Raw genomic sequence first — 14,145 nt, 5'->3', positions numbered from 1 at the left:
AGCACACTGCCGGCATGCCACAGGAGAACCCAGCCCAGGGCAGGTACCAGGGAGACAGGGCTGCAAAATTAATTCATGCTGGCTGCTGAGGACTCTGAATGCACTTTTCATCTTTAGACCTCAAAGTGCTTTACAAAGAAGGTAAATATCAATTGCTGTCAAGTATTGGGGTAGCCGTGTTAGTCTGTATCCACAAAAACAACAAGGAGTCCGGTGGCACCTTAAAGACTAACAGATTTATTTGGGCATAAGCTTTCGTGGGTAAAACACCACTTCTTCAGATGCATGGAGTGAGGTGGTGGTTTGCCCACGAAAGCTTATGCCCAAATAAATCTGTTAGTCTTTAAGATGCCATCAGACTCCTTGTTATCAATTGCTGTGTATCTTGTGCATTCCTGGGGGCTGGGTGAAACCTTGCAGAAGGCGGTGAGTGTAACAACTGTCTTTCATTCAGAATAAACCTAAAAACCAATTATTGACTAGATATCTAAAACAATGGGAGCCACTGCCCAAAACAGAGGTCACGTGCAAGGTCAGTCAGGAATTTGAGCTATGCAGAGAGAGGGGTTTCACTGGGGGTTGAATACAAATGCAGGGAGCTTGGTGTATTGGGGGTGTGTGTGTGTCTGTGTAACACTACAGAAGTAGACAGAGAAAGCAGCAAAGAAGGCCAAGAAACAACCAGAGAGAAGTATTTATAACGTGACCCTGAGAAAAGCTGAGAGAGCTTTTGGCCAGCATGCTGACTAGAAAGAGACTTGGAATGATGAGCAAAGCAATTACCTTCTGCTGTGTTCAGAGAAACAGGACTTTGTATATTCCATGTAAATAAACAGGATCGTACCAAAGAAATACCCGAATCCTTCTAATGGAAATAACCCACAAGGTCATGAATGTTGGCTAACTGCTCAGGACAAAAGGAGAAACAATAGAACTGTGTGTAATTTTGATAATGTGCACTTCGTATGATAGTGCTGTAACTATACAATTGTGTGGTTTCAGAGTAACAGCCGTGTTAGTCTGTATCCGCAAAAAGAAAAGGAGTACTTGTGGCACCTTAGAGACTAACCAATTTATTTGAGCATAAGCTTTCGTGAGCTACAGCTCACTTCATCGGATGCATACTGTGGAAAGTGTAGAAGATCTTTTTATACACACAAAGCATGAAAAAATACCTCCCCCCACCCCACTCTTCTGCTGGTAATAGCTTATCTAAAGTGATCACTCTCCTTACAATGTGTATGATAATCAAGGTGGGCCATTTCCGGCACAAATCCAGGGTTTAACAAGAACGTCGGGGTGGGGGGGTAGGAAAAAACAAGGGGAAATAGATTACCTTGCATAATGACTTAGCCACTCCCAGTCTCTATTCAAGCCTAAGTTAATTGTATCCAATTTGCAAATGAATTCCAATTCAACAGTCTCTGGCTGGAGTCTGGATTTGAAGTTTTTTTGTTGTAATATCGCAACTTTCATGTCTGTAATCGCGTGACCAGAGAGATTGAAGTGTTCTCCGACTTGTTTATGAATGTTATAATTCTTGACATCTGATTTGTGTCCATTTATTCTTTTACGTAGAGACTGTCCAGTTTGACCAATGTACATGGCAGAGGGGCATTGCTGGCACATGATGGCATATATCACATTAGTGGATGTGCAGGTAAACGAGCCTCTGATAGTGTGGCCGATGTTATTAGGCCCTGTGATGGTGTCCCCTGAATAGATATGTGGGCACAGTTGGCAACGGGCTTTGTTGCAAGGACAATTGTGTGTCTCTGTGTGTGTGTTTTGAAAAGTATATGCTGTGTGGACCTGCTTGAGAGAATGGGATTGTGAGGGACTCTGTTGATTAATAATTGGTTTCAGAGTAGCAGCCGTGTTAGTCTGAATCCGCAAAAAAGAAAAGGAGGACTTGTGGCACCTTAGAGACTAACAAATTTATTTGAGCATAAGCTTTCATGAGCTACAGCTCACTTCATCGGATGCATGCAGTGGAAAATAAAGTGGAGAGATTTTATATACACAGAGAGCATGAAACAATGGGTGTTACCATATGGACTGTAAGGAGAGTGATCAGGTAAGGTGAGCTATTACCAGCAGGAGAGTGGGGGGCCTGAGGAGGGAGTCTACATAGCCAGACAATCCTGCTGTCAAGGTGCCAATGCCTGAGATGATGGGGCGTCCAGAATTTCCAGGTTTATGAATCTTGGGTAGCAGATAGAATACCCCTGGTCAGGGTTCTAGGGGTGTGTCTGCATGGATTTGTTCTTGTGCTTTTTCAGGGAGTTTCTTGAGCAGATGGTGTAGTTTCTTTTGGTAACCCTCAGTGGGATCAGAGGGTAATGGCTTGTAGAAAGTGGTGTTGGAGAGCTGCCTAGCAGCCTCTTGTTCATTGTCTGACCTATTCATGATGACGACAGCACCTCCTTTGTCAGCCTTTTTGATTATGATGTCAGAGTTGTTTCTGAGGCTGTGGATGGCATTGTGTTCTGCACGGCTGAGGTTATGGGGCAAGTGATGCTGCTTTTCCACAATTTCAGGACGTGCACATTGGCGGAAGCACTCTATGTAGAAGTCCAGTCTGTTGTTTCGACCTTCAGGAGGAGTCCACCCAGAATCCTTCTTTTTGTAGTCTTGGTAGGAAGGTCTCTGTGGGTTAGTATGTTGCTCAGAGGTGTGTTGGAAATATTCCTTGAGTCAGAGACGTCAAAAATAGGATTCTAGGTCACCACAGAACTGCATCATGTTCGTGGGGGTGGAGGGGCAGAAGGAGAGGCCCCGAGATAGGACAGGTTTCAGAGTAACAGCCGTGTTAGTCTGTATTCGCAAAAAGAAAAGGAGGACTTGTGGCACCTTAGAGACTAACCAATTTATTTGAACATGAGCTTTCAAAGCTCATGTTCAAATAAATTGGTTAGTCTCTAAGGTGCCACAAGTACTCCTTTTCTTTTTGCGAGATAGGACAGATTCTTCTGCTGGGCTAAGAGTATAGTTGGATAGATTAACAATATTGCTGGGTGGGTTAAGGGAACCACTGCTGTGGCCCCTGGTGGCATGTAGTAGTTTAGATAGTTTAATGTCCTTTTTCTTTTGTAGAGAAGCAAAGTGTGTGTTGTAAATGGCTTGTCTAGTTTTTGTAAAGTCCTGCCATGAGGAAGTTTGTGTGGAAGGTTGGTTTTTCATACCAAAAGGACTGAAGGTAAAAAATCCATTACAATCTACATACCACACAGACTATGCTGACAGCTTGTGCCACACACTCTCAAACAAACTGCGGAACCACCTGATCAACATCCTCTACAGCAAACAGGGAAAGATTAAGAATGAGCTCTCAAAACTGGATACTCTCATTAAAAAAACAACCTTCGACACAAACTTCCTCGTGGCTGGACTTTACAAAAACTAGACAAGCCATTTACAACACACACTTGTTTATTCCCTCACACACACACACACACACACACACTGTTCCTCACATATTCTTGCTGGAAATGGCCCACCTTGATTATCACTACAAAAGGTTCTCCCCCCCCGCCCCCCACGCGCTCTCCTGCTGGTAATAGCTCATCTTACCTGATCACTCTTGTTACAGTCTGTATGGTAACACCCATTGTTTCATGTTCTCTGTGTATATAAAATCTCCCCACTTTATTTTCCCTGCGTGCATCCAATGAAGTGAGCTGTAGCTCACGAAAGCTTATGCTCAAATAAATTTGTTAGTCTCTAAGATGCCACAAGTCCTCCTTTTCTTTTTACCTTTCTAAGCCTGTTCTAAGCATCAACAGTGCTTGACAGCGAAAAACTGGGTATGGGGTGTGTTTGCTATTATGGGACCATGTGTTTTTATTTGAGAATGTGGTGTGTGATTGTGGCACGGTGTCTCTTGGGAGGAACAGGTGAGCTCCTGGTTGATGCAACTGACACACACACAAGCGTGTAGCTGGTTTGGAGAGTCAGAGCTTCCTTGTATTCACACTGGTTTCGGCAGTGATTTGTTCCTCACACAGTCCCTGGGGTTCAGGCAGGGATTAGACACACCAGCAGCAACAAAACCCAAGAGAGGGGCTGGCATGCAAGAGAGGTATGTTTCCAGGTATGATATACTGACACAATTCCATGAAATCTTGTTGTTGCTTAGAAGGGGGAGACTGAAGAATGGGTCAGAAATCGGGCTGTCAAGCGATTAAAAAATTAATTGTGATTAATTGGGTGATTAAACAATAATAGAATACAATTTATTTAAATATTTTTGGATGTTTTCTACATTTTCAAATATATTGGTTTCATTTACAACACAGAAAACAAAGTGGACAGTGCTCATTTTATATTTTTATTACAAATAATTGTACTGTAAAAAAACAAAAGAAATAGTATTTTTCAATTCACCTAATACAAGTACTGTAGTGTAATCTCTTTATCATGAAAGTTGAATTTACAAATGTAGAATTATGTACAAAAAAACTGCATTCAAAACCAAAACAATGTAAAACTTTAGAGTCTACACATCCACTCAGACCTACTTCTTGTTTAGCCAATCGCTCAAACAAGTTTGTTTACATTTGCAGGAGATCATGCTCTCCGCTTCTTGTTTACAATGTCTCCTGAAAGTGAGAACAGGTGTTCACATGGGACTGTTGTAGCAGGTGTCGCAAGTTATTTACGTGCCAGATGCGCTAAAGATAAATGTCCCTTCATGCTTCAACCACCATTCCAGAGGACATGAGATCATGCTGATGATGGGTTCTGCTCGATAACGATCCAAAGGAGAGTGACCGATGTGTGTTCATTTTCATCACCTGAGTCAGATGCCAGCAGAAAGTTGATTTTCTTTTTTGGTGGTTTGGGTTCTGTAGTTCCCACATCCGAATGTTGCTCTTTTAAGATGCCTGAAAGCATGCTCCATACCTTGTCCCTCTCGGATTTTGGAAGGCACTTCAAATTCTTAATCCTTGTGTTGAGTGCTGTAGCTATCTTTAGAAATCTCACACTGGTACCTTCTTTGCAATTTGTCAAATCTGCAGTGAAAGAGTTCTTAAAATGAACAACATGTGCTGGGTCATCATCCAAGACTGCTATAACATGAAATATATGGCAGAATGCGGGTAAAACAGGGCAGGAGACATACAATTCTCTCCCAAAAAGTTCTGTCACAAATTTAATTAACGCATTATTTTTTTAACGAGCGTCATCAGCATGGAAGCATGTCCTCTGGAATGGTGGCCGAAGCATGAAGGGCATACGAATGTTTAGCATATCTGGCATTTAAATACCTTGCAATGCCGGCTACAAAAGTGCCATGTGAACGCCTGTTCTCACTTTCTGGTGACACTGTAAATAAGAAGAGGGCAGCATTATCTCCTGTAAATATAAACAAACTGGTTTGTCTTAGCGATTGGCTGAACAAGGAGGACTGAGTGGACTTGTATGCTCTAAAGCCTTACATTGTTTTGTTTTTGAATGCAGTTATGTTAAAAAAAAATTCTACATTTGTATGTTGCACGTTCACGATAAAGAGATTGCACTACAGTACTTGAATGAGGTGAATTGAAAAGTACTATTTCTTTGGTTATCATTTTTACAGTGCAAATATTTGTAATAAAAATCGTATAAAGTGAGCACTGTACACTTTGTAGTCTGTGTTGTAATTGAAATCAATATATTTGAAAATGTAGAAAACATCCAAAAGTATTTAATACATTTCAGTTGGTATTCTATTGTCTAACAGTGCGATTAAAACTGTGATTAATCGTGATTAATTTTTTGAGTTCATCAAGTGAATTAACTACGAATAATTGACATCCCTAATCAGAAGTCCTTCCCTCTGACAAGATTTCCTGTTCCTATAGGGGCTGTTCAAGGGCTCTTTCCCTCCAAACAATTCAGCACCATGAGTGGGGCGTAGAGGAACTGTTGGGAGGAGGATAAGCAGGGGAGCTGAGAGGGAGACAAAGGAACAGGAGAGGGGTGTGGGGGGAGGGGCATTTCACTACCTGTCTGGGCAGTGCTCAGCACTGCACTCGAGTCTCTTCCAGGTCCCAGAAGAGCCCAGTGGAGTGCAGCCTTCAGTATGTAAATTGTGCCACAGAATCATAGAATCATAGAATATCAGGGTTGGAAGGGACCCCAGAAGGTCATCTAGTCCAACCCCCTGCTCAAAGCAGGACCAATTCCCAGTTAAATCATCCCAGCCAGGGCTTTGTCAAGCCTGACCTTAAAAACCTCTAAGGAAGGAGATTCTACCACCTCCCTAGGTAACGCATTCCAGTGTTTCACCACCCTCTTAGTGAAAAAGTTTTTCCTAATATCCAATCTAAACCTCCCCCACTGCAACTTGAGACCATTACTCCTCGTTCTGTCATCTGCTACCACTGAGAACAGTCTAGAGCCATCCTCCTTGGAACCCCCTTTCAGGTAGTTGAAAGCAGCTATCAAATCCCCCCTCGTTCTTCTCTTCTGCGGGCTAAACAATCCCAGCTCCCTCAGCCTCTCCTCAGAGTGACAGGGCATCACCACAGCAGCCGCCCAGCTGGTGTTGGGGTGTCCTTTGGCCTAATCTCAGGTCTTGTGGGTGCAAAACCATGTCCTTTGGTGATCCTTGTGCTCTGAGAAGCATGTTAAGGACTCTCACACTGAGCCCATGGGTTAAGTGTGGAGCTGGAGGAAGTATGACCATCTTCTACCCTGGCCTCAAGTCTGGGAAGGGGAAGGAGCACTTAGCTCTCTTGTAGCGTGAACCACAGATGCTTTCTCTCCTGGGCAGTGGGGGAGGGAGCTTAACCTAACCCAGCAAGCCCCCACGACAGCCTGGGGGGAGGAAGCAAGTCCTCCACTGCCTTTTGTCATCTCCTTGCTGTGTCCTCTGTTCTGGGCCTTGCACGCCAGGGGTTCTGTATGGATGCACAGTACAGGCAGCAGTGCAGCAGGACATCCTGAGGCCCATGGGCATGGACAGCAGGGGTGAAGCTGGGCAGCACGAGGTAACATTGCCTTATGGGGAAATCCTCTGCTCTGTGTTTTGTCTCAGGGGCCAGGTGGCTTCTCTGTGTGACAGGAAGTGAGAGGCAATCTCTGAACAATAGGTTGGCTTCCTGCCAGCGGCTGCTCCTACAATGCTGCACACCACCACCTGGACAATATCACTATTAGCCAGGCACCAGAAATGCTAGAGCAAGAGCTCTTGGCCCAGCATTGGCCCCAGGACTTGAGCTGCCAGGGGGCACTGCCTGAGCACGAGGACAGCATCAACATCAGCCTGCCCAAGGCCTGGCGCCGCTCCCCATGCTGGGCCCAGTCTGTGGCCCACAGGGGATTATAACTGCCTGGAGTCTGGCGCCTCTCACCACGCTGGCCCCGTCCATGGCCCGCAGGGGATTGTAACTGCTTGAGGCCGCTCCCCATGCTGGCCCTAGTCTGTGGCCTGCAGGGGATTGTAATGAGGAGGTAAAACCTGAGATTCCCTGTCTCAATCATCAAAAGGAAGAGACACTATCTGCTGCTGACTTTCACTTCTGCAGTTTCCAGTCCTCTGGCTGCTCGAGAAGTGAGGGGCCCAGCTTCCTCTCTAGTTAACACAGGGGCTCATGTGCAGCCTTGCATCCCCTCAGCACCCGGCCTCTACAGTCCTGCAACTGTCCAAAGTGCAAATCCACTCGCTCTCTGCTGCCTGCCTCTGTGCACCACTATCCTACAGCCAGCCTCTCTCCCTCTCCACCATCACTGCGACACACACTGTTTCTACTGGGATGCTACTGTAACAAACTCACGGGTGGGGACAGGCTGGGGACCTACAGCACCAAAAGCAGATGTGACTCCATGAGCTGTCCATACGTAGCCAGCTGTTACAGTCGCTGCAGGGAAATCTGATCCCTCCCCTTGGACAGCAGTTGCTCTGCAGCCTGCACCAGGACATAGCAGGCACGTCACTGCCCTGGGACAGGGTGTGAATCTTGGGCTTCCACCATGGTGGGGTACTGCCTCTGCCACAGCCCGTGGCTTAAAGCCGCTATATTGTTACAGTTAAAAATGTCAAAGCCTCAGGGCACCTTCAGCAGCAACCTCCCATCTGGTGTCTCTGCTGTTCGGGATTGCTACACAAAGCACAATCATATTTTGAGCTATACACGTATCCAAAACAGTAAGAATAGAAAGTGCAGCCCCCATGCTCCATGGCGAGGTAGCGGGACGTGTGCAATTCCTTGCGGGGCTTTTAGCTCCAAAGCCTTGGCGTTGCCTTGGCAACAATTTTTTTTTAACTCTTCGCATGAGAAAAGTTGCCTGTGTTTGGTACTTGGAGCGTCTGAGGGAGCCCGATTCGACTCTGAAACCCTCTTTCGTTCAGAAGAACGGGGATGGGAAAAGGAGAGTTCAGCTCTCGTTTGACTGCAGAGCAGCGATTTTTGCAATGCTGAGTTAGTCTGGCAGCTACACATCACGAGGGTGCCTCTATCCGGAGAGCAGGGAAAGGATAGAAATATTCATTTCAGTTGTCCTGGAGCCACAGGCTGTGCTATGCCTCTGACTGTTATACAGTCCCTCTAGGAGGGAAACCCTCAGTGCTAGGCCCTGGGCCTCCACTTCTTTGCAAGGGTGAGCACTGCACTCTGCTACTCGGGGTTCAGCACCTCTGTTTCTTGCTGTGGCTCCTTCAGTGAATCCAAATGAGTTTACACCCCTGTTGGAGGCCTGACCCCTCTTGGGAGCAGCGCAACCAGCTGGATGTTTGCAGCGACACAGGATAGCTTTTATTAGTCAAGCTGAACAGTGTTTGGTAGGGTGGCCACTCATATTCCCAGAATGCTGAGTGTTAGACAGCTCTTCTGGAAACCCGCCCCTGCCAGCATGATCTCCTGCACATGATGCGTGTGAGATCATGTTGCATGGGGGATGCCATTTCCAAGAGCGCTCTGCCTTGTCCCGCCCCCTCCGGCCTGGTGCGCAGTTTAAAATGGTGTCTCCCATCTGATACAAGACAAAATCATGTCCAGTTTTGTCACAGTACAGGTCAGGGGTACACCAGCCAAAATGAGGTCTGTCCAATTTAAAACCAGACAAGTGCCCTAAAATAAGGGAGGCCACTTAAGTTAGAATGGAAAAACAACAGTTATATGAATGTCCATGCTGCAGCATTACCTGCCTCTCATCCAACCTGTCCAGGGTTCCTGCTCTCCCACTGCATTGGGCAGCAGCCTGCTTAACCCAATCTGCTCACACCTGCAGTCTAGCTCTAGATCCCTTAGCTGGCAATCATTAACAGTTAATATCCAGTCATGAGTCTTCCAGAATAGTAAGCATATTAGTGGGTATGCATGAACTGACTCCTACCCAGCCCCTTCTGCCAGGAGAGAAATTAACCCCTTCAATTCCTAAAGGTAATACAACAGTGAGTAGGTAAACTGATGTTTGCAGTGTTGTAGCTGTGTCGATCACAGGATAGTAATGAGACAAGGTGGATGAGGTGTAATGTCTTTTATTGGACCAATTTCTGTCTCTTTCACCAACAGAAGTTGGTCCAATAAAAGACATTATCTCATCCACCTTGTCTGGGTAAACTGAGTCATGCATATGTTTCATATAAATAATGCAGAAATTCTCCACGTTAATCACAGAAATGTAGGGTTTGAAGGGACCATGAAAAGTGCAGTGGTTCAACCGGGGGTACGCAGAGTTCTTCCAGGGAGTACATTGACTCATCTAAACATTTGCCTAGTTTTACAACAGGCTACCTAAAAACACTAGTGAAGTTGGTACAAAGTAAAATTTCATGTAATGACTTGTTTATACTGCTCTATATACTGTACACTGAAATGTAAGTACAATATTTATATTTTATTTTATAATTATATGGTAAAAATTAGAAAGTAAGCAATTTGTCAGTAATAATGTGCTGTGACACTTGTATTTTTTATGTCTGATTTTGTAAGCAAGTAGATTTTACGTGAGATGAAACTAGGGGTACACAAGACACATCAGACTCCTGAAAGGGGTACAGTAGTCTGGAAAGGTTGAGAGTGCAGGGAGCTGGACTGGATAAGTGGCTAAGGCAGGACTAAGTATTATCTAGACCATCCCTAACTGGTATCTCCGGTGACAGGGATTCCACAACCTCCAGAGCTTAACTACCCTTAAAGCTAGAAAGGTTTTTCCAATATCTAACCTAAATCTCTCTTGCTACAGATTACTTCTTGTCCCACCTTCAGTGGATGTGCAGAACAATTGATCACAGTCCTCTTTATGACAGCACTCATGGTCTCAAGTTGCAGTGGGGGAGGTTTAGATTGGATATTAGGAAAAACTTTTTCACTAAGAGGGTGGTGAAACACTGGAATGCGTTACCTAGGGAGGTGGTAGAATCTCCTTCCTTAGAGGTTTTTAAGGTCAGGCTTGACAAAGCCCTGGCTGGGATGATTTAACTGGGAATTGGTCCTGCTTTGAGCAGGGGGTTGGACTAGATGACCTTCTGGGGTCCCTTCCAACCCTGATATTCTATGATTCTATGATTAACATATTTGAAGACTGTTATCAGGTACATCTAAGTCTTCTTTTCTCAAGACAAAAGCCTGGTCTACACTACAAAGGCCTGGTCTACACTATGAGTTTATGTCAGATTTAGCAGCGTTAAATCGAATTAACCCTGCACCCGTCCACACAACAAAGCCATTTTTTTTTTGACATAAAGGGCTCTTAAAACTGATTTCTGTACTCCTCCCCAACAAGGGGATTAGCACTGAAATTGACATCACCGTTTTGAATTAGGGTTAGTGTGGATACCATTCGAAGGTATTGGCCTCCGGGAGCTGTTCCACAGTGCACCATTGTGACCGCTCTGGACAGCACTCTGAACTCGGATGCACTGGCCAGGTGTACAGGAAAAGCCCCAGGAGCTTTTGAATCTCATTTCCTGTTTGGCCAGGCGAGCTCATCAGCACAGGTGACCATGCAGTCCCAGAATCGAAAAAGAGCTCCAGCATGGACCGAACGGGAGGTACTGGATCTGATCGCTGTATGGGGAGAGGAATCCGTGCTATCAGAACTACGTTCCAAAAGACGAAATTCCAAAACATTTCAAAAAATCTCCGAGGCCATGAGGGACAGAGGCAATGTAGGGATGTAACACAGTGCCGCATGAAACTTAAGGAGCTCAGACAAGCGTACCAGAAAACCAAAGAATCAAACGGACGCTCTGGGACAGAGCCCCCGACATGTCGCTTCTATGCTGAGCTGCATGCAATTCTAGGGGGGGCCGCCACCACTACCCCATCCCTGTCCATGGACTCCGATGATGGGGTACTCTCTGCCATGCCTGAGGATTTTGTGGACGGGGAAGATGATGAGGAGGAAGACGAGCTTGAGGAGAGCACATAGCACATCGTTCTCCCCGACAGCCAGGATCTTTTTATCACCCTGACTGAAATACCTTCCCAACCCAACCAAGCCAGAGAATGGACCTCTGGTGAGTGTACCTTTTTAAATATAATACATGTTTTAAAAGCAAGCATTTTTTTAATGATTAAGTAGCTCTGAGGACTTGGGATGCATTCATGGCCAGTACAGCTGCTGGAAAAGTCTGTTAACGTGTCTGGGGATGGAGCGGAAATCCTTTAGGGACATCTCCATGAAGCTCTCCTGGAGGTACTCTAAAAGCCTTTGCAGAAGGTTTCTAGGGAGAGCAGCTTTATTCTATCCTCCATGGTAGGACACTTTACCATGCCATTCTAGTAGCAAGTAATCTGGTATCATTGCATGACAAAGCCTGGCACTGTATGGTCCTGGTGTTTGCTGGCATTCAAGCAACATCCATTCTTTATCTCTCTGTGTTATCCTCAGGAGAGTGATATCATTCATGGTAACCTGGTTGAAATAGGGGAATTTAATTAAGGGGACATTCAGAGGTGGCCGTTCCTACTGGGCTGTTTGCCTGTGGCTGAAAAGAAATCCTCCCCGCAGTTAGTCACGTGGTGTGGGGGGGGGGGACTTGGTGCTGAGCTGTTCACGTTTGGCTAGCAGGGATCTTCCCTGATACCAGCCATGCAGTGGGGTGAGGGGTAAAGCAATCATCCCAGAGAATTGGATGGGGTGGAGGTTCAGTTTGGTTTCTGCTGCTGCACGTTAACAGGAAAACCGCAGCACTAAATGGCCAGCAAAACGTGCTTTGCTTGGTATGTGAGGGGAGGGCGCTGCTGTTATGAAGGTTGCAGAAGCCGAAAGACTATGGCTTACCATGGCCACCTGCAAGCTGAATTCTGTTGCCCAGCACTGCATGTGTGAACTCTAACACCAAAGCCGCAGGCAGTCAATATAAAATGCAAAATGCGACCTTGTACCAAAATCACATGTGCTATGTACTGTGAATAGTGTTGTTTACTGTGAAAGAGTATGGCGATTGTTCTGTAAAATGTATCTTTTAAAATACTTCACTCCCTTTTTTTTCCTCCAGCAGCTGCAAATGTTTCAAGCCTCCGTCCTCCGTACCAAAGGCTATCTCAGATAAGGCGGTGAAAAAAAACACACGCACGATGAAATGTTCTCTGAGCTCATGCAGTCGTCCGACACTGACAGAGCTCAGCAGAATGTGTGGAGGGACACAATAGCAGAGTACAGGAAAGCGGCCGATGAACGTGAGGAGAGGTGGCGACAGGAAGATCAGAGGAGGCATGAGGCAATGCTGGGGCTACTGCAGGATCAAAGGGACCTGCTCTGGTGTCTGGTGGATGTTCATGAATGGCAGCAGGATCACAGACTGCCGCTGCAGCCCCTGTTTAACTGCCCTCCCTCCTCCCCAAGTTCCATAGCCTCCTCACCCAGACGCCCAAGAGTGTGTGGTGGGGGAGGCTCTGGGCACCCAACCACTCCACCCCAGTGGACAGCCCAAGCAACAGAAGGCTGTCATTCAACAAGTTTTGAAGTGGCCTTTTCCTTCCCTCCTCCCACATCGCACCCGGGCTACCTTGTGAGTTATCTCCCTATTTTATAATCAATTAATAAAGAATACATGTTTTTTTAAACGATAGTGACTTTATTTCCTTTTCAAGCAAGCTGTGATCAAAGGTGGGGAGGGCAGGTGGCTTACAGGGAATTTAGAGGCAACCAAGGGAGCAGGTTTTCATCAGGAAGAAACAAACAGAAGTGTCACACAGTACCCTGGCCTGTCATGAAACTGTTTTTCAAAGCTTCTCTGATGCGCAGTGCTTTCTGCTGTGCTCTTCTAACCGCCCTGGTGTCTGGCTGCGCGTATTCAGCAGCCAGGCGGTTTGCCTCAAAACCTCCCACCCCACCATAAACGTCTCCCCCTTACTGTCACAGAGATTGTGGAGCACACAGCAAGCTGCAATAACAATGGGAATATTGGTTTCACTGAGGTCTGAGCGAGTCAGTAAACTGCGCCAGCGACCCTTTAAACATCCAAATGTACACTCTACCACCATTCTGCACTTGCTCAGCCTCTGATTGAACAGCTCCTTACTACTGTCCAGGGTGCCTGTGTGTGGCTTCATGAGCCAGGGCATTAAGGGGTAGGCTGGGTCCCCAAGGATAACTATAGGCATTTCAACATCCCCAACAGTTATTTTCTGGTCTGGAAAGTAAATCCCTTCCTGCAGCCTTTTAAACAGACCAGAGTTCCTGAAGATGCGAGCGTCATGAACCTTTCCCGGCCATCCTATGTTGATGTTGGTGAAACATCCCTTGTGATCCACCAGTGCTTGCAGCACCATTGAAAAGTACCCCTTGCGGTTTATGTACTCGCTGCCCTGGTGGTCCAGTCCCAAGATAGGGATATGCGTTCCATCTGTAGCCCGACCACAGTTAGGGAATCCCATTGCAGTAAAGCCATCTAGTATGACCAGCACGTTTCCAAGAGTCACTACCTTTGATAGCAGCAGCTGAATGATTGCGTTGGCTATTTGCATCACAGCAACCCCCACAGTAGATTTGCCCACTGACTGACCGGTAGCTGTCTGGCGTTGCAAGCTTCCACAGGGCTATTGCCACTTGCTTGTGAACTGTGAGGGCTGCTCTCATCTTGGTATTCTTGTGCTTCAGGGCAGAGGAAAGCAAGTCAAAAAGTTCCATGAAAGTGCCCTTACGCATGCGAAAGTTTCAGAGTCACTGGTAATCATCCCAAACCTGCAACACTATGCAGTCCCACTA

At 46.1% G+C, this 14,145-nt stretch overlaps 1 protein-coding gene and 1 long non-coding RNA gene across 3 annotated transcripts in view; both read left to right on the top strand.

The window, feature by feature from the left end:
* The first annotated feature begins 12 nt into the window (after positions 1-12).
* TIE1 (tyrosine kinase with immunoglobulin like and EGF like domains 1) overlaps positions 13-14,145 on the top strand; it is a 69,464-nt gene continuing 55,331 nt past the window's right edge. Inside the window, exons 1-2 of one of the 2 annotated variants that reach the window (XM_084635982.1) lie at positions 19-141; positions 1,579-1,660. Coding sequence is in view for 1 of the 2 variants with exons in the window: in XM_084635983.1 (XP_084492109.1) it covers positions 99-141 (43 nt within the window). In the remaining variant the exon portion in view is untranslated. Of the gene's footprint in view, positions 142-1,578; positions 1,661-14,145 lie in introns of both variants that reach the window. The other variant, XM_084635983.1, reaches the window with a different exon arrangement.
* Positions 11,236-13,001, top strand: LOC311524665. Its single transcript, XR_014712605.1, has 2 exons — positions 11,236-11,449; positions 12,434-13,001. It is a non-coding gene; the product is annotated as an uncharacterized lncRNA (long non-coding RNA).

The sequence above is a fragment of the Lepidochelys olivacea genome (genome assembly GCF_965140295.1).
Source record: "Lepidochelys olivacea isolate rLepOli2 genome assembly, chromosome: 8".
NCBI classification, from domain to species: Eukaryota; Metazoa; Chordata; order Testudines; family Cheloniidae; genus Lepidochelys; species Lepidochelys olivacea.
Note: the sequence above shows the minus strand (reverse complement) of the source record. Positions and strands in the feature narration are given on the sequence as shown.